At 35.3% G+C, this 19,171-nt stretch overlaps 1 protein-coding gene across 3 annotated transcripts in view; it reads left to right on the forward strand.

Annotated features, from left to right (window-relative positions):
- The window catches only part of LOC117110337, a 26,051-nt gene extending 10,919 nt beyond the window's left edge, over window positions 1-15,132 (forward strand). For all 3 annotated transcript variants that reach the window (XM_033253018.1, XM_033253020.1, XM_033253019.1), the window contains 3 exons: window positions 239-634; window positions 2,557-2,631; window positions 14,672-15,132. In XM_033253018.1, the coding sequence (XP_033108909.1) occupies window positions 239-634; window positions 2,557-2,631; window positions 14,672-15,120 (920 nt within the window). In that variant the 3' untranslated portion in view covers window positions 15,121-15,132. The remainder of the gene's footprint in view (window positions 1-238; window positions 635-2,556; window positions 2,632-14,671) is intronic.
- The last annotated feature ends 4,039 nt before the right edge of the window (window positions 15,133-19,171 follow it).

The raw sequence follows: 19,171 nt of genomic DNA on the forward strand, positions 1-19,171 counted from the left end.
AGGCCTAGCATGATAGGCCGAACTGATTCCAGTCTGCCGGCCAGAATTTGACACAGCCTCTACTGCCCAGACTGGGATTGGTTTATGATGCATAGGATTGCCTGCTAACCATTGTCTATTATACTTACCTAGATAAACTATTTCTTTATAACTGGATATGAGAAAATCTCACAATTGGCTATAGGATTGTTTTATGTTCTTTGACTGATTTAGTTTTTATTTAATCTTCTATTTATAGGTGTGAAATGTACTCTTAAGCGCAAAAAGAAGGATTATCGATCACATCCAGAATATGTTCTTAATTTGTTAGAAGAACTTGATAAACAAAAAGGCTTTCTAACTTTAATCCATAAGCCAAAGGGTTTTGCTATACTTAAAAGAGTTGTCATGTATTATGAACATCATGGTTTAAAGTTAGACAAAGTAGAAGTAGGATGTATAGTGTTTCATCTATCAACACATGATCCTAATGCTTTGTTGAATCTATGGGAAATACATTCTAGTGGGAAGCTCATCAAGGATTTAACAGGAGTATTAGTGCCAGAAAAACATCAGCAGGAGTTCTTGGATGAATGGATGACGTACATTGATGAAAATGAATACAAAGCTGCACTCCGTATTCTGAAAGGAAATGGTAAGAACAAAGAACTTAAGCCAATTTGATTAAAATTATTTTCTATTTAATATTAATGGCAATAGTGGCAATTAATTTCATATAACTAAGTAACCTATTTTGTTTTTCATTATTATAAGTTGTAACACTGGAATGTGTCTTGTCTTAGCTCTTGCAGACCTAATTTGACCATCTTAATTTTAGAGTATACTGTTCTTGCGTAGATATATATAATATATGCTGCTACGTTCTTATGCTGTACGCTTGTATTGGGATAGCAAGCCTCACTGTATATTTCAAGTTTACAGTATTTGGCGGCCATTTAAGAACATCTATAACTTGCATATACTATAAGTCTTCAATGAACGATAACTGCTTTTAACATTTCACTCTCCTAAAGTAATTTATAGGCATTTTGGTCAAGACAAGGCTATAGAGTACCACAGTCGTGTCGTCAAGATGCCAGGTGGCGCTCTCGTTTGTCAACAGACGTAGGTTACCATTCATTACGCCTGAATGACTGCATAGGCTTTATGGAATAGGCATATTAAAATCTAATATTTTACCATCAAAATGTACTAAAAACACAAAAGCTCGCATTATATTAGTTAATGAACACACATTTATATCATCAATTAAATTTTCAAAGAAAATTTAAGATACATGTTAATAATTACATTAGAAATTGGGATCAGTGGTTTGTTAGTGGTGAAAATGGCGTCGGGTTGAACGCATTTTGCAATTATAGCAAACTAAGCAGTATCACATGGCACTGTAGTACTCTATTACAGACAGTTAAAAAAATATTTTTTAAAGGTGGTCTGACATTGGTATGCACTCTATTGAGTGCTCACTTAATTTTATTATTGCCTGCTATGTAGTATTCTAAAAAATTAACCAATCAAAGGAATTTAACATTTTTAAAGCACTCATATAAAGCTATTGACAGTATTGTATTTAGTAAGGATAAAGCTGCATTCACATCACATCCAAGGTTTGGACCGTGTTTCATCGTTCATATACTGATCCTATTTTTTGTATCAGTTCAATAAGGATATCGATCTGAAAATTTGGATTGTGTGTGAATTCTTCCTAATAAACGATTTGAATAGATGTTTTATGTTCCTAAGTTAATTATAATCCTTAATTTGAACTAAACAAAGTAAATGAATACATTTGAAGAAACAAATTATTATTATAGCTACAAGATGATGACTTCAATTTCCAGCCAGTTTCACCGATGTATGCTGAATCACAGTAGTATGCTTAAATGATATGTATACAGGTTCAAGTTCCGCCAGAGGCATTTTATTACACAATTTCTTTATTCATTTATTTACAGGACTACATTCATTGAGAGCTAATGCTACACAATGTATTATTATGTCCTTTATTCGAACTCTGTATTTACCTTTCTTTGATGATTTATATATAATTTCACAGTGTTAGCGGCTATCTTGATTTATATTATATGCAACTATTTGTTTCTAGCCGTATGTATTGTGTAATTGAGTGTATCTGGTGGTATTTGAATCTGTTCAACCATGAAGCCTCCGTGGTCTAATGGTTATGACGCTCGCCTTGACAGCGAGAGGTCACAGGTTCCAGTCCCGCCAGAGGCATTTTATTACACAATTTCTTTATTCATTTATTTACAGGACTACATTCATTGAGAGCTATGCTACGTGATGTATTATTGTCCTTTATTAAACACTGTATTTACCTTTCTTTGATGATTTATATATATATATAGGTATAAGAGACAGCTAAAAATCATTTGTCGTAAATATTTTATAAGTCTGATGGTGTTGCTGTTGTAAAATATTACATAACTTTATTATGAGAAATGTATAATTTTCATAGTTAATATTTAAAAGCATAAGATTAACTTCCAACATAATCCTGTACAGTATGTTGAGTCTGTTTGATTTTGGCTTTTTCAGCGTCTGAAGGAATACTTGAGCACTCAGGAGATAGTGATAAAGAACATGATTCACAACTTGTAAAACCAAAAATGGGTAAGTTGAAAAATTTCAGAGATGTGAGTAAATACTAGATGTTTTAGTTGTTTACTTTATACATTGCATTGACTAAGAATTAGCAAGGAGGTAGCAGTCTATTATACTACATCTTATAATAAATTACCATTCCTTGCCTTATTTTAACATATTTAATACATAGAACATTCTAGAATAACATTTAGTTGATCAAATAAACAGTGTAAACCACATTGGTAATTATAGAAACACAAGAGACCATGGAAGGTTCCAGAAGTTGAAGTACTGTTGAAGCAATTGCCTATTGGTGTAATGAAAATAAATGATCAGTGTATATTTCCCTTTCCATTGGCACTAATTGAGAGTTGCCAAAGTGCAAACCAGCTAGTCTTCCAGCGAGGCATGCAATTCATGCGAGCCATGAATGTAATCCTTGCGGGATGTGTACCAACAGTGCGAGTCATGCGAGGCACACAAAAGTCTACGCTAAAAAACAATTTATAAAATAATTACAATAATGATAATAACTACTTTTAACATATTTGTTTGACTGTGACTATGTAATAGGCTATGTAATATTCATTTCAATCACACTGACCATTCGCCCAATGCATAAACGGAGGACCTTATTTAATTTCCACAAAATAAACATAACTAGCAAACACAATTAAAAAACATGAAACCAAACACAATTAAAAGATTAAACGTCATAATTTAAAATGCATAAAAGACTAATAAAAATTAATTTATGGGCTAATATCCTGTCTGTGATACATCATGTTTTAAATAACAATTTATAATTTTAAGTATTTCTTCAAATAAATTCCCTGCTTTGAACAAACGCCCCTCGAATAACCCCCCCCCCTTCCCAAAAATAGATGCCATTAGGAATAAACACTTAGGGCATTTAATTTTTCTTCGAATTGTCTCTAATAACTATGGACGGATGAAATGAAAGCAACATCATTTTCAACATTGAATTAATTATCAATATTTTACCCTAGTGGAATTAAATTAACTGCTAATAAGGGATTTATAAGCCATACAAAAACACTTTTTAACATCAATGTGGACTACTGTACATTTACCAGTAAACACTGGCTCCTCAAAAACCACCTGAACAATAATGCCCCTGGGTGCTTGGTATATTGTAATTATTGTATTATTATATAATTTTTTTTTAATTATCTGACTGTAAATTCCAAATAATATAAAAACAAAAGTATGATTAGCAATCAAATTATTATTATTGATTGTTATAATCAAATTATAACAATGCATTCAGGGTGTGGTGAAATGATGGGAGAGGATGATGGAGCTATGTGTGGCAAATTTTTAGGGGGTCTGTACAGTAGTTCAGTGGTCAGAGCCGCCAAGAGAGGAAAGGAAACTGTAACAGGGGCAAGGGTGGGTGTGGTCCCCAGTTACGAGCACGATGCGGGAGAAAGATTGCGCCGAGGTGCAACCCTATCAATCTGAAGGGCCCATTATTAGGGGACCCATTAAGGGCCCATGATAATAATTAATATATTTTTTTTAAATATGGAAAACAAAATACTACCTGCAATTTCTATGGGCCCTGGTAAGCTTTGGCCCCGGGAATCTTCCCCTGCCCACCCTCTCGGTGGCCGGTTGTGGTTATGGTAATCCTCAAAATTATACAATAACCCATACTATTTTAGTATTCTATTCATTTATTATTTATTTATTAATCTATCATGATAAGTCTAAGGACAATAACATCAATTGTTATCGAACGTGATTTAACATGCAGGTGGGTACGATTCGTATTTCAGAATTCAAACCCCCTCTTCGTCGGTCGCCCTCTCCTGTTCCTGTTGGTTTCGAGGTTGGCGAGGTAGGCGAGGCCTTTTTGCGACTTCTAATATTAGTCTCAGCCAGGGATATGATCGGGCCGCGTTGATTTAAGTCACTTTTTGATTGCAGGAAATGGTTTGATTTTAGTATTTAGTAAATTATGATGTTCATATGACAAGGTCATATGAACATCATAATTTATATTAAAATATTGTCATTGTCACTTTTACGGATCCAAAAGACCAGCGAAGGCAAAACCTGCATACCGTCAACGTCATCCTCCTCCTCCTGCAACATGAACATATAGCCAATCACAATGCTTCAATTATACCATTACTACCGCAGTGGAATATTCCGCTAGAAATTTACTAAAGTAATTAACTGTTTATGTAATAAGAAATAAATAAATAAATACAATAGTACTTGTTAATAAAAATAATTACAGATACAAAAAAATATTTAAAATGTATGGCTAGCATGGCTCGCACGACTCGCATGACTCGCTGGCTCGCACTTTGTCACGACCCACACTAATCATGACCATGTTTTATGTGGTGCGTCAGCCATCTTGAAATTCAAAATTGCAGCTGATGATGGGAGAAAAAATGGCACCTACCATTTTCAAATTCAGCGCACCAAAAATTTTAAAGTTAGTCAATTAAGGTACAAACTGTACTAGTAGCTTACATACTTATTCTTGTTTTGTACATATTTTAAGTATATTTTGCGGTTTCTTTTAAAACAAATAAACACCAGTTTTTGCATATGTTGAGTGACAGTAGTTTTTATATGTCTAGGTTGTTGCCTGTCTAGAAATTATGAGTTTAGACACTAAAATCGTATCTGCAGCTTATTTAACTTTTATGCACATTTTAGATAAATTTGGCGACCATTTTGAACAATGGCGGCCATTTCTATATAAGGCGTAAAATCAAGTGTCAACAGGGCTTAGGGTGACCAGAAGGTATTAAGATATCTGGCTATGTGGATTGCTTCTAACATTCTGCTCCTTCTAACTAATTCTTTCCTAGACTATTACTAATACTCATGGTAATACCAGATTATTATTATGAATTATTACAATCACCATATTATTATTATTGCTGACTGATTTTTTTTGTCATTAGTTCTGTAATTTTGTTGTTTACATTTACAATTGGCACTGTGTGATAGTGAAAAATAAAGTTCCCTTTTTAATTTAAAATGTTTTAGTACAGATGCTATACAATTAGAATGTCTGCACAAAATACTGATAAGCTAGCATTATAATGGAACATAAACAATGTGTTTTCTTTATGGTCAAACCAACCACAGCTGGATGTGAAACACTATAAAAATTAAAATTTAAACCCAAACTTCTGAATTGAACCTTGTGTTACTATTTATTTGCTGGACGCAGGGTTCCCGGAACGCCATCCTCGGCGGCGAGTGCGAAGCACAACTCAGGGTAAAAGGTGGAACGTGAAATTTGGATATGGTTTTGTAGTCAGATTTGCGAGAAAAACTTCAGCTACCCATATTTCTCGACTGAGACGTCAGTGGGAGCTGGAATTTGTATGGCAAGGAGATTAAGCAACCCTTCATTCATATTAAGGGAATTTACGCCCAGAAACTTTGTAGTTATTAATATTTTGGTTATAATAGAAAATATTCATTTTTTGGTGACGTCACACTCGCATTAGTTAGCATGCATATTAGTTAGCATGCATAAGCTAGATACGTCACCTTTTCCTGGTAAGGAAAACTTTCCCGGCATCCTTTTTACATGGATAAACAAACACCACTGCTTTGCACATGGATGCCTTGCCCAAGCCAGGGCTACAAGAGCTGCATTGGTACCTCTGCAAATGAATTATTCTTAGTTATTTTTTTTTTTCTTATTTTAATTTATTTCTTCCGAAAGTGTACTTTCTATCACATATAATTCCACTGTCTTAGTAAGGCCTAGGCCTAGTCTTATGCCTCATCGTCCCCCGCTACACAGTTACATCAGGATCCCCTCCCCCATACAGTACAGACGTTTGCTAGGTAACAACGTGATTGCACCTTCCTTTCCAGGTGTTCATGTAACATTGACATAATTGTTAGCTAACCAGCTGTGTGTATTTCTTTGTGAAAATGAGTACCGCGGCGTACTCATTTTCACAAAGCATTTGCATCCCCTCTTTGAAAGAGGGATTCCAAATAATTGTCTCCATATCTTCGCTAATTAAATTAATCACCGTAATTTAGCTTACACTTATGAATTTAGGGAGCACTTAAAATGTGAAATAATCATTTCACTACCCGACAAACTCCGAACTTTATTCATTCATTAGGCCTACATAATAGTTTCATATTGCTGTACTATATACTCCAACATCACTGGCGCATTGTAACAACCAACTGACTGCAGACCATTTCCGGTCACACATTACTCTCCATAACACAGCACCCCTAGTTCGTCACCTCTGGATACGTCACCTGTTCCTAGTAAGGCAAACTTTCCCGGCGTGCTTTTTTCATGGATAAACAAACACCACTGCTTTGCACATGGATGCCTTGCCCAAGCCAGGGCTGCATTGTTAGCATTGTATAATAAATAAGGTACCTCTGCAAATGAATTATTCTTAGTTATTTTTTTTTCTTATTTTAATTTATTTCTTCCGAAAGTGTACTTTCTATCACATATAATTCCACCGTCTTAGTTAGGCCTAGTCTTATGCCTCATCGTCCCCCGCTACACAGTACATCAGCAGCCCCTCCCCATACAGTGCAGACGTTTGCTAGGTAACAACGTGATTGCACCTTCCTTCCCAGGTGTTCATGTAACATTGACATAATTGTTAGCTAACCAGTTGTGTGTATTTCTTTGTGAAAATGAGTACCGCGGCGTACTCATTTTCACAAAGCATTTGCATCCCCTCTTGGAAAGAGGGATTCGAAATAATTGTCTCCATATCTTCGATAATTAAATTAATCACTGTAATCTAGCTTACACTTATGAATTTAGGGAGCACTTAAAATGTGAAATAATCATTTCACTACCCGACAAACTCCAAACTTTATTCATTCATTAGGCCTACATAATAGTTTCATATTGCTGTACTACATACCCCAACATCACTGGCACATGGTAACAACCAACTGACTGCAGACCATTTCCGGTCACACATTACTCTCCATAACACAGCACCCCCTAGTTCCGTCATTTCTGGATTTTAGTTTACAGTATGTTACAATTAGAGCATACGTTAGTACCAAAAAAGTACTTGGTCACTATTATTATTAAGCATAATATTTAAAGATAATAACTATTCACATTTAGTGTGTTTGCAATATACAGTACTAATAATTGTAAAAAATTTTTCATTAGGTAGGCATTGTTGGTTTTTATATAGCAATAGCATTATTGTTGTCATTATCTTTGACCATCAATAATTTATCAGCAGCATCCACATCAGTAAACAGGTCAGAAAGTTCATCTTTCTTAGGAACTTGGTATTGAATTGCTGACTATTAATGTTATAAAGTTATTCCTCCATGTTGCTGCAGTACAAGCATTCAGTGGTGTTTTTATATATCACTAAATGATAATGTTAACCAACATTGTCGTCATTATCTTGGACAATCAATAATTTCAGGTCAGAAAGTTCATCTTTCTTAGGAACTTGGTATTGAATTGCTGACTAATTTAATGTCATAAAGTTATTCCTCCTTGTTGCTGCATTCAGTGGTGTTTTTGTATATTATTGAATGATAATAGGCAGTTCCAGTCCTAATATTTCTAAAACCTAAACTTATTCATCCATGGTCTGATAGTCTCCTCTATTATTAGGTTTTGCATTTTTTCAGATGGTAGTGAAGTATAGTTATAAAGTCTCAAGGAAATCGGGAAGGCCTCCTACACTTCCGCAAGCAAGAATCTCTCAGAAAATAACCCGCAAATTCATAATATTATTGAATGTTTTACTATTTATCATCAATTGTCTTACAAGTCAGTGCTGATGGGTATCACCATGCACAGCAAAATAAATTTATGTAAGAAAGTTCATTTAACCAGATCTCATGGAATGGACTTTTTCTAGCTTGGGGCCCTTGTGGTTGTATTTAACCATGTGATCGGTTATACTGTAGCTGATTTGTGAATGAGCTTAGTTTCAGTGTTTCGGATTAGGAGCAGTCTTGTCACACGTTATGCCCGATAACATCGAACGTCCCATCGCATATGCTTCTCGTACACTTTCACTGCAGAGCGTAACTACTTGCAAATTGATAAAGAGGCACTGGGGCTTGTCTGGGGCATCAAGAATTTTAATAATTATCTTCAGGGGCAGAAATTCACCTTAATCACAGACCACCAACCGCTAACTTCAATATTCCATCCTGCGAAAAGTATTCCCACCACAACGGCATCGCGTTTGACACGTTACGCTATTTTCCTAGCAAGTCACGATTATGATGTCTAGTATAGGAATACTAGGAAGCATTGTAACGCAGATGGGCTTTTGCAACTGCCGATTGATTGCGCCCAACACCCTAATTTCACAGACCGAGATGATCTGATGTGTGTATCACAATTAGAGAAGATGCCAATAACAAGTATGCAAATATGCAGAGAAACGGAGCGAGATGTTAATCTTGCTCGGGTTTGTGAGTATACAAAGAATGGGTGGCCAGTGATAAATAATGAATCTGATTTCAAATCATTTCAAGTACGTGTAGCCCAGTCACTGAAGGGAACAGGTGATATTATTTTCTCTCGCTCTAGATTCTCTAGTTCTGCCTCAACTTTCGGTCGTAGAGCATATGGCACTTGCCTAGCTTTAAAAAACACTGGGTTGACATTTTCTTTAAGGGTCAAATTCCCTTTTATACCTTTCAATTCGCCAATTCCATCTGTGAATAATGCACTATACTCTTGAGTTAATGCTCCCAGATTTGCATCTGATATCCGGGGTAGTTTCTTCTGACAATGCTAGAATATTTTGCCAATCCAACTTAATGTGTGTCAGCCATTCGCGTCCGAAGGCTGTCTACCATGTTTATCAACGTACAGACGCCCGTAGTGCTCTTGACCTTGATAATTAATGTTTACGTTTAATACTCTATCTGGTGTTACCTCTTCCCCTGTATAAGTTCTTTGTCTTATCTGGGTTTCCTGTATTTTCCAATGTGAAAACATGCGATGATAATCTACTGTTGAAATGACAGATACCGCTGATCCGGTATCTACTTCCATTGCGTAATGGGATATCATTAATACGTAGAGTTGCCCATATAGCGCTGACTTTACCTGGACGTCGTCCTGCAGTTCCCAACATTCCAACATACACAATATCATCATCGCTACTACTATCCGCAATTTCGATATACTTAGTTGGTTTTGAAGTGGTTTTAAACTGAGGGGTAATTTTGGAATGATCGGATTTAGACAAAGAAAGGCAAACTGACCTGATATGACCCCGCTTGTTACATCCATGACAGATCGCGTCCTTGAAACGACACTTATCGGGTAGATGCCCTGATTTCCCACAACGGTAGCACCTTGCGCTAGTTTTTTTGGCATTTCGAGATTGTCTCGCTGTGAAACTATGTACCTTGGTTGGTTCAAACTTTCCTTGTTGTTGCAATTCAACAGCATCCCGTGTAGCGGTTTCCATTGCTATGGCCATATCACTGGCCTTCTTCAGCGTAAGATTAGTCTCGGCGAGTAGGCGTTTAGTTATATTCCCAGCTCGCAATCCACAAACAAGACGATCTCTGAGAGCTTCATTCAAATATGCTCCGAACTCACAATGTTCTGTTCATCGTCGTAACTCTGCAAGATAAGTGCTAACTGATTCACACTCTCTCTGATCACGCTTATGAAAACGAAACCGCTCAGCAATTACTAGTGGTTTGGGGGGGGCTAAATGTTTCCCCAGCGTTTCCACTAGCTCAGTATACGGCTTGGTACTCGGTTTATCCGGTGCAATCAAATTCCTAAGTAGGCCATACGTTTTAGGCCCTATTAAACTCAGGAAGGCAGGTACTTTCCTTTCCTGTATGTTGTTAGCCTCAAAATATTGTTCTAACCTTTCCACGTAAGTAAGCCAACTCTCGCTGGTATCGTCGAATGGGTCGATTCTGCCTATCAGTGCATTCGCCATATGTTGTGCTGCGATGGTACTCCAAAACTTTACATGAGTTGCCCACACAGATCGTGTATATTGACAATATGTATATGTTTAATATCTCGCAAATCAGTGATAAAAACTGTTTAATACATAAGTGGATTTATGTAATCCTCGTCGCCAGTTGTAGTGTATTCGCTCGGATAACCAACAGAGCAGTCCAACAAGACATTATCGTAGCTCAACCATTTTAATACAACAAAACGTATTCCCGCGCGTTCGCATATAATTAGCTCCGCGCGTATCGTACAACTAATTAGCATATAACATAAACAATAATAGTAGCAAGCCTATACTCAAATATGCTACAAATACAAAACCATCAAATTACTGAAACGATGATGATGTTGATGATAATAGTAATAGTGATAATAATATTATTATTATTTTATTTCATTTATTGGAAAAAGCACCCCGGACAAAAAAAAGGTGCCTCCTTCTTAATAGGGATGTCCCCTGAATAAGGGTACCCCTATTCAGGGGACACTGACCAAAAATATGAAACTGTCCCCTTAATAGGAGTTTTTGGCATGTTTTCGTATAATGATGACACAGATTCTTTATACAGTATTTTTATTTTAATTGACCTAAGAATGAGTTACAGTTTAATTATAACTAGTTTATAACAATAATTTACAATGCAAAAATATAATTCAATTAACATCTGAAATTAACATATATAAATTAAAACTACAAAATTTGTGTATGTTTCCGATATTGTGTCTTTATTGGAGTGCAATGTTAATGACCAAATATTCTTTTTTTAATATTGAGCTTTCTATTGGATGCACAAAATAGAATATTAATAGGTGCTACAAACTTAGAAATCAGGATGCAGGCTATCCGGATAGATTAGAATCCTATACCGTAAAACCTTGAATTGAAGCCCAGTGGGCTTAATCTTGAGATGAATCCCATCTCAAATTGAGCCTTCCCCCCGCCCCCTCTTTAGTTCGCAAAATTAGCCTTGAAAAGCCCATGGGCTTCTTTTCAAAATAGCATAGGCTTTTTTTTTCTAGATAGTACAGTACATACACTGTGCATGAATTTTAGAAAACAAAATAAATTAAAAACAAGCTTGGTTTATACAGTAGTTTAGGTGATTTAATGCCATTTAAATACACTCCATAATACAGATTGATGTTACACTGACCTTATTTATTGTTTAATTGAAGAAATTCACAAAATTTACAGCATTCATTTTAAAAAGAAGCCCCCTCTTTACTTTGCAAAAGTAGTCTCGAAATAAAGCCCATCTCGAAATGAAGCCTATCTCTTAAAGAAGCTCATTCAAAGTTTGCAAAAAAAAGAAGCCCAGGGCTTCAATTTGAGGTTTTACTGTTTCAGAATACACAAAACAAGAAATCTCCATGTTTAATGGTCAAAATTGGCAGTAACACATGCACTAAGCATCCAATGCCCATTTTTTTCTTATTTTGTGACTTCTGTAGTTGTTTCAAGAGGCCATAGTTGATTCTACGTTTCTTTCATTATTGGAACATTGTCAAGAATGTAGTTGTTTCGATACAATAAAAAAAATTATGCATTAAATTGTATTGATTTTACCATTTTTGGTCATTTTTTTTATTAGCCTTTATTAGCTATTGTTTTTAATAAAGTTTGGTAATTCCAATTGGTTTCAAACTTGGCAGAATATAAAATAGTAATAATAAGACAGGACCAAATTTTTTTTCATACATTTATGAATATTCTAATTGTTCATTTGCATAAGAGATATTTCACTAATCAGGTAATTTAAGCTAATTATCACAATAAATAAAGGTTGGTAAGACTTATTGATTTCAAACTTGGCAGAATTCAAGATAGTAATAATAAGATGGGGCCGTTTTTGGTAGGTGTGTGAATATGCTAATTGCTCATTTGCATAATTAATATTTCACTAATCTAGGATAATTATCTTGATAACTAAAAGTTGGTAAGTCTTACTGATTTCAAACTTGGCAGAATGCAAGATGGTAATATGAAGGCAGAGCATATTGTTTTTTATATGTGTGTGTTTAATAGAAATAGATGAAAGATATAATAAATATTTTTCTTTCACCATGTATTTAAATTTCGTTTTTATGAAATTGAGTATTATACTGATTCTTCTGTTTATCATATTAAATTATGCCCTATTATATTATGCCCTCACTCTTTAACTATCATAGTTCTTGAAAGAAAGCACATTTTTAGTGTCTGTTCACTCAAAAAAACTCCACGCACGCATCGCTATGCAAATGAAGCAAGGACAAAGCTGACGCGGCGTGTGAAGAACGTTTAGTTTAGTGTATTCCCTGCCAGTGGGCTTAGTTCACCAAACAAGAGCGACGGCTCACCGGTCCACACTTTAATCTGAGGGTACACCTATTCAGTGTTTAAGGCTCATGTTTGCAGCTTTCAGATGGGGCTTTTTGTTGACACTATTAAAGCATGCTCAAATCATGGAGGACATGCGATTGTAAGTTATTGTAAAAAAAATCTAATAAAAAAAAATAAAGTGTCTTAAAATTGGGAAAAATTTTGAATGCCAATATGCGATTCAAACTCGTGAACTTAGAACACATCGAAAACCGACCGTGCCATCCATGCGACGTGTCTTATTAGTGGCAATGGCATTAATATACAGTCCTTGCTAAACCCCCTTGGTTTGTTTTGTAGATGTAGGGGGGACCCTGGGGTTTAACTCAAAAAAGGGCCATGAACGTTTGTTGGAAATCACCTCTAGGTTATGTGTACAAAATTTCCTCTACATTCATTTAAAACTGGCAAAGCTTGATGCTTTTAAAGTTCTGGTAACAACAAGAACAAGGAGAGCAGTGAGGGGGTCCGCGTTGCGCAGACTAAAAAATTGAGCATGGCGAATGGAAAGTATCTTTTTCTTCTCAATAGGCACTACTTACAGTCAATCACTATGGCTGCGCAATCGTTTCTACCTTGAAGCAAGTACATTTATCTTTCATGGAATACCAAGTACATTAATATTTTGTACAAAAAAGAGTTTCAAATTTAATGAATCATTTGCATGAGCTTTAAGAGTATGGTATACTTCAACTTGAATTTCTAAAAGTCTGATAAAACTTGATAATTAAAATTTTAACAGATTATAATAAATTAAGTCATTTTAGGAATTGAGGGTTAACTCTTGAAAATCCAAAGTAAGAGTAATTTACAATTTTACTCTACCTCAGCAGACAAAATTATAATGAACACAGAACCAAATGCAACAGAAATATTTTGTGGAATCTGTTCCTAAAATATACACATAATACATATTAAAATTCCCAAAAAATCCAATCAGGGGAACATTGTTACTTTTAAAGATATTTAATGAGTTAAAATGAAAGGGTTTATCGCACAATTGCTGTGTTGAAGTATATAAAAGCCTGTTGTTGCTAACAACACATTGCATTTTAGCATCAAAGGGATCTCTGTTGCCAAGTGATCTCCTTCTCAATAATACCTCCATGATTTGATAGTTGTTGCTTTGCCAGCCATCCTCAGCTGAACTACTGTACATCTAGGATTTAATTTAGTTGTAGTTAAAACTTTGACTTTGTGAATATAAATTGAAGTTTAGAACAAAAACATTATAACAAAATTGGAATTGGAAGCACTGATCATCCTTGACAATGACAAAAACCTACTGTTCTCCCCTCCAACAAAAGAGGGCTAGTTTAATAATGAATACTTTAGACTACCAGTCAAAAATGGTGAACCTTCTGGAAAAAAAGAATAGGCCTATATATACCAAACTTTAAAAACATTCCACATCCAGGTGCATGAGAGAATTTGTGAGTATCATCAGTAGATGGAATATGATGACCCTATTCCCAAAACTACAAAAGATATCCCACGACAGACAAAATAGCTACTGTATGATTTATGATACACTTAAAATGCATGAAACTAACACCCTTTAAGTATGTTAATTTTTTCTATTCATCTTTGCTTGAAGACTCTACTCAGCGGTGTAATCCACTATTACATTAATATATAAAGTAAGTTAATAATTCAAAATCAAGTTCAGATTATTCTGTAATTGTACAGTTTTGTTTTTGTTTTTGTTTTTGTTTTTTTTTTTGTAGTTCAGTATGGTTCATGCATCATAAGTGATGACATGGAATGGGAGAGTCAGCTGGTGGTGGACTTAACTCAAAGAAGACCAGAGTTAAGGTTTGCTATCCTCAGACATTGGAAGTTGAGCAAACCTGAAACTATTAATGATTTAATAGCAAGAAGCAGGAAAGTGATCATTGCATTTTCACCAAAACCTTTGACTGAATATTCTAAATATGCGGCACACAGTGTTGTAAAAATGCTGGAAGAAAACATTCTTGATGATGCTCAGATAATACCAATCAAAATTTCAGAAGATTCTGTTGTACCTCCTGAGTTTGCATCATTTACTGTCATCAATACCAGTGAAGAGAACTTTGTTGATAAAATTTTGCAAGGCTTAAATGAGAGTGGTAAGTATTGCAGCCCTGCTATTTGTTGTTATTACCACCATTTTTTTGTTGATTATGCAAAGTGAGTAGATCAGTATCAAGACCAATATAACAGAAAGTAAATAAATCATGTATTAAAATGTAGCAGAGGTACACACTCTATCAAGTGCCTACTTGATTTATTATTACCTGTAAATTTTTTTTAATCAATTTTAATGCGCTTGTATGCATATAAATGTAATGATAGTATGATCATTGGTAAGAATAATATACTTGGTAATATTGATAATTATAATACTTATGATAATGATAGCAAGTTGAATGGCCGAGCGGTTAAGTCAGGGGTGCCGTAATCTACATACACTCTACTCATCTCGAAAGATGTGCTGGGTTCTTTAAAGTGCACATGAGCATTTGTGTACACAGGGCCTATGGTTTATAGTCCTTATCCGAGAAGCATGTTCCACCACCAGAATTATTGGAGCGAGCCGGCCACGAACCCTTGCCAATATTGTTGGTTATGGTCACGTTGCCCCTGCCTTAACCGCTCGGCAGTTTCGCTTGCTCAAAAGCTGATATTAACAGCTTTAACAATAGCAGCAACAGTATTACTTTTATCGATTAAGAACCTTGCTGTGTTAATGTGTGTAATAAATCTTTTTATCACTTTAAATTGATTGTTTACACAGTGAATCAGACATGCCAGCCACTCCGATTTTGGCGGAGTTATTCTGTTTATTTAAGCAAAACTATGCACTGCAATTTTTTGGGAAATAAACCACGCATACCCGAATAAAAATGATAATCCTATGATTTAGATAAGAACAAGACCACTTAATTTCGTCCTGAAAACAGCGCTCCACGGTTTACTGATTTCAAGAAAAAAAATTTCATTGGCCAAATTGATGTCAACAGTCAGAGTTGCACTGTATGCACTCTGAACCGTTTAGTGCACCACGTCTACTGATTTTGTAACAACGGTCTATTAAAGCACCATTTCTAAAATGGAGTCCGATGAGTGCGATATGGATGTAGGCCTAGGCAGGGTTCGAAAAATGAGTAGTAGTGTTGAGCTTCCTCCAAAAAAGAAGCTAAAACTCACGCAAACATGCAAGTTAATAATGGAAAGTATCCAGTCAGTGGCACTTGTCAGTTTGAAATCAAAATTACTGTAGGTGATGCCTATGGTAGGCGGTGTGGTGTTGATTTTCTGCCTAGGCCTAGGGCCTAGTTCTGCACAGCAGTATTACTGATTGTGAATAAAAACAGTTGCACTTTACAATCCGATCACATTGGTACCATGTCTTACAAATAATCCTTTCACATTTCCAAAACTCCACTCAGGAGTTTTTCAGACTCCTCTTGTGCTTTGTAGGGTTGGCATGTCTGTGTAATTAAAGAACTCCAGAGCATTCTGTATTGTATTCTGTATAAGTTCCTCATTGGTCTCCTTACAATGTGTCAAACAGTACCTAAGTATCCAGAAGCTTCCAAACATTACTCTTGGATTCGACATAGTGTCATGTATTCCTATACTTACCAATGTGGTTTGCACTGTTTGGCCGCCCTCTATTTCAAATTCTTGGATGCGCCACTGATATCGATATCTCGATATCGTATGGGGTGTCATGGTGCCAAAAAAGATTAAATGAAGTTGACATGGAAGTGGGTGATTCTGATTGGTTTATTTTTAAGATACCGTTATAAAATAATGTAAGTATATTACATGAATATAAAACAAAATAACATACACGAATATTACAGATTGATTCAGGGTCATTTACCGTAGTTCAAACTAGCTATACATTCAAAATTTACTGGCTTACCCCAGCGTGTTTTTTTTTCCCCCAATAAATTTAGCACTTTGAAATTAAGCGGGTGTGCTACTGTTATTTCTTGTAACCCCCCCCCCCCAAGTATTTCCAAATTTTAAACAAATTATAGAAGAAAAGAAAATTATACTCAGATTTTTAGTCTAAGAGTGCCATTTTCTGCCATCTAGAGGTGCCATAATCATAAAATTTCTTACCTCAGCCCAACTATTGTGGGACTGAGGTAATATAGACCCTCCATCTGTAAAAGTCCCTCTTCGGCCACCCTCTATTTCAAATTCTTGGATCCGCCACTAATATCGATATCTTAGGGGTGTCATGGTGCCAAAAAAGATTAAATGAAGTTGACATGGAAGTGGGTGATTCTGATTGGTTTATTTTAACAAAGCGTGATACTGAAGATTGTAATCATGTTGAAACTTGAATCTGAGCATTCCACTTTTAATAATGATAATGATGATGATGAACAAACATCAAAGGTTTTACTGTACATGTTCCCGATATTGTTTCATGATTCGAGTGCAATATTAATGACCAAATATTTGTTTGTTTTTTTTTTTAAATATTGAGCTTTCTATTATTTTATGTACAAGATAGATACGGCATATACACGATGATAATAATACTATGTATTAGCTTACAAACTTTTCCTAATAGCAGGCCTTAGCATCAGTGGCATAGGGGTCTTTAAATGGAATGGGAGCTGATGGGGGCGGAAAGGTGAAGTGGGGGATCGATGATTAGGTAAGGGGGGTGTTAACTCGCAAAATAAGGTGATTGAGGTGAATTTTATAACTACTTGAGCAAGATTTGGAGCCACTAGAGGAGAGGCAAGTATGCCCTCCCCTCGCACACCCTAGATACGCCACTGCCTAGCATACCCTGCACTTTACCCTACAGTCTGCCACTGCTGGTTTGATGATTAAGTTCATTACTCAAAAGGTGTTAAAATATAATTTCGGAATGAGTTTTCAGGCTGTTGAACTACTACTGTTATTTTGATACAATCAAAAAAGTGTCCCCATTATAGGGGGTTAAATGTATTGATTTGACCATTAGCCAGAAAGTGTCCCTGTCCCTTTAGTAGGGGTGTCTCCTTAATAGGGGTTGGCCGTAGTGTCAAAAGATATATTTCGCCTCGTTTCACAAAAGGTGAACTCTAAACAGAGAGGCGAACTACTTGCTAACGGGAATTTACACTAAATATTTTATAAGTACCAAAATATGTGTGGTTTCAAAAGTCGGAGGATGAAAACTGATGGTTTTTAGGAACTTCATATTACTATTATTATAGGAAAGAAATCGAAAAAGGAAGAGCAGGTGTATTTAAAGGACGTTAGAAACAGATGAAACAAATAAATGATAAAATAACATGTATTACATTAATATAAAACGTCAGCAATTATTAACATAATACATCATATTGATACATATGGCCTATGGAAAATATTGTATTATGATTATTTTTAATGCTATCAAATGATTAAAGAATTATAAAAACCATAGAATAATTTTGACAAATAAATACTGTATGTTAAAGATACGAAAAGTTTCACATATTTCAGAATTTAAGCCCCGGACATTAGTAAAGAAATACTTTTATGTCCAAAAATATTCAAATGACGTTGGAAACAGATGAAGAGAATAAATGATATAGTAACACGTATTACATTAATAAACAAAAACATCATTAGCAATTAAAAAAATAAATCATATAAATACACAGGCTACTTTCAGACTTGGATATAAGCCAGGCTTGAGTTAAGCCCGGCTCAACGTTAAGCCCGGCTTAACTTTGCCAGGCGTTCAGACTAGCGGGATTAGCCAGGAGGCGCGATCATTTGCATAATAATGAACCGTGACCAGGAAAGGTGTTTAAATTGTTTGCGAAACGTATGCTCGCTCACAGCGTACGTAATTGAATGCAGATTGGTCATAGTCAATGCAAGACCCCCCGCAACGATTAAAGTTCGGCTTAGAAAAGTTAAACACAGTGGCATGCCAGGCCTAGTTACTATTGGAACACAGCCTGGCTTGAAATAAGCCACCTACAGTAGTTAAGACTACCAGGTGGATAAACCCGGTGAGTTGAGCCAGGTTTATTCACCTAGTCTGAACTAGGCCACAGGCCTATGAAAAAGTACTGTATTATTATTATTATTGTTATTGTTATTGTTATTGTTGTTATTGTTATTAGAATTGTTATTATTATTATTGTTATTATTATTATTATTATTATTATTATTATTATTATTATTATTATTGTTATTATTATTATTATTATTGTTATTATTATTATTATTAT

This window comes from Anneissia japonica, unplaced genomic scaffold (genome assembly GCF_011630105.1).
Source record: "Anneissia japonica isolate Jap-2015-1 unplaced genomic scaffold, ASM1163010v1 scaffold9939_len101691_cov114, whole genome shotgun sequence".
Classification (NCBI taxonomy): domain Eukaryota; kingdom Metazoa; phylum Echinodermata; class Crinoidea; order Comatulida; family Comatulidae; genus Anneissia; species Anneissia japonica.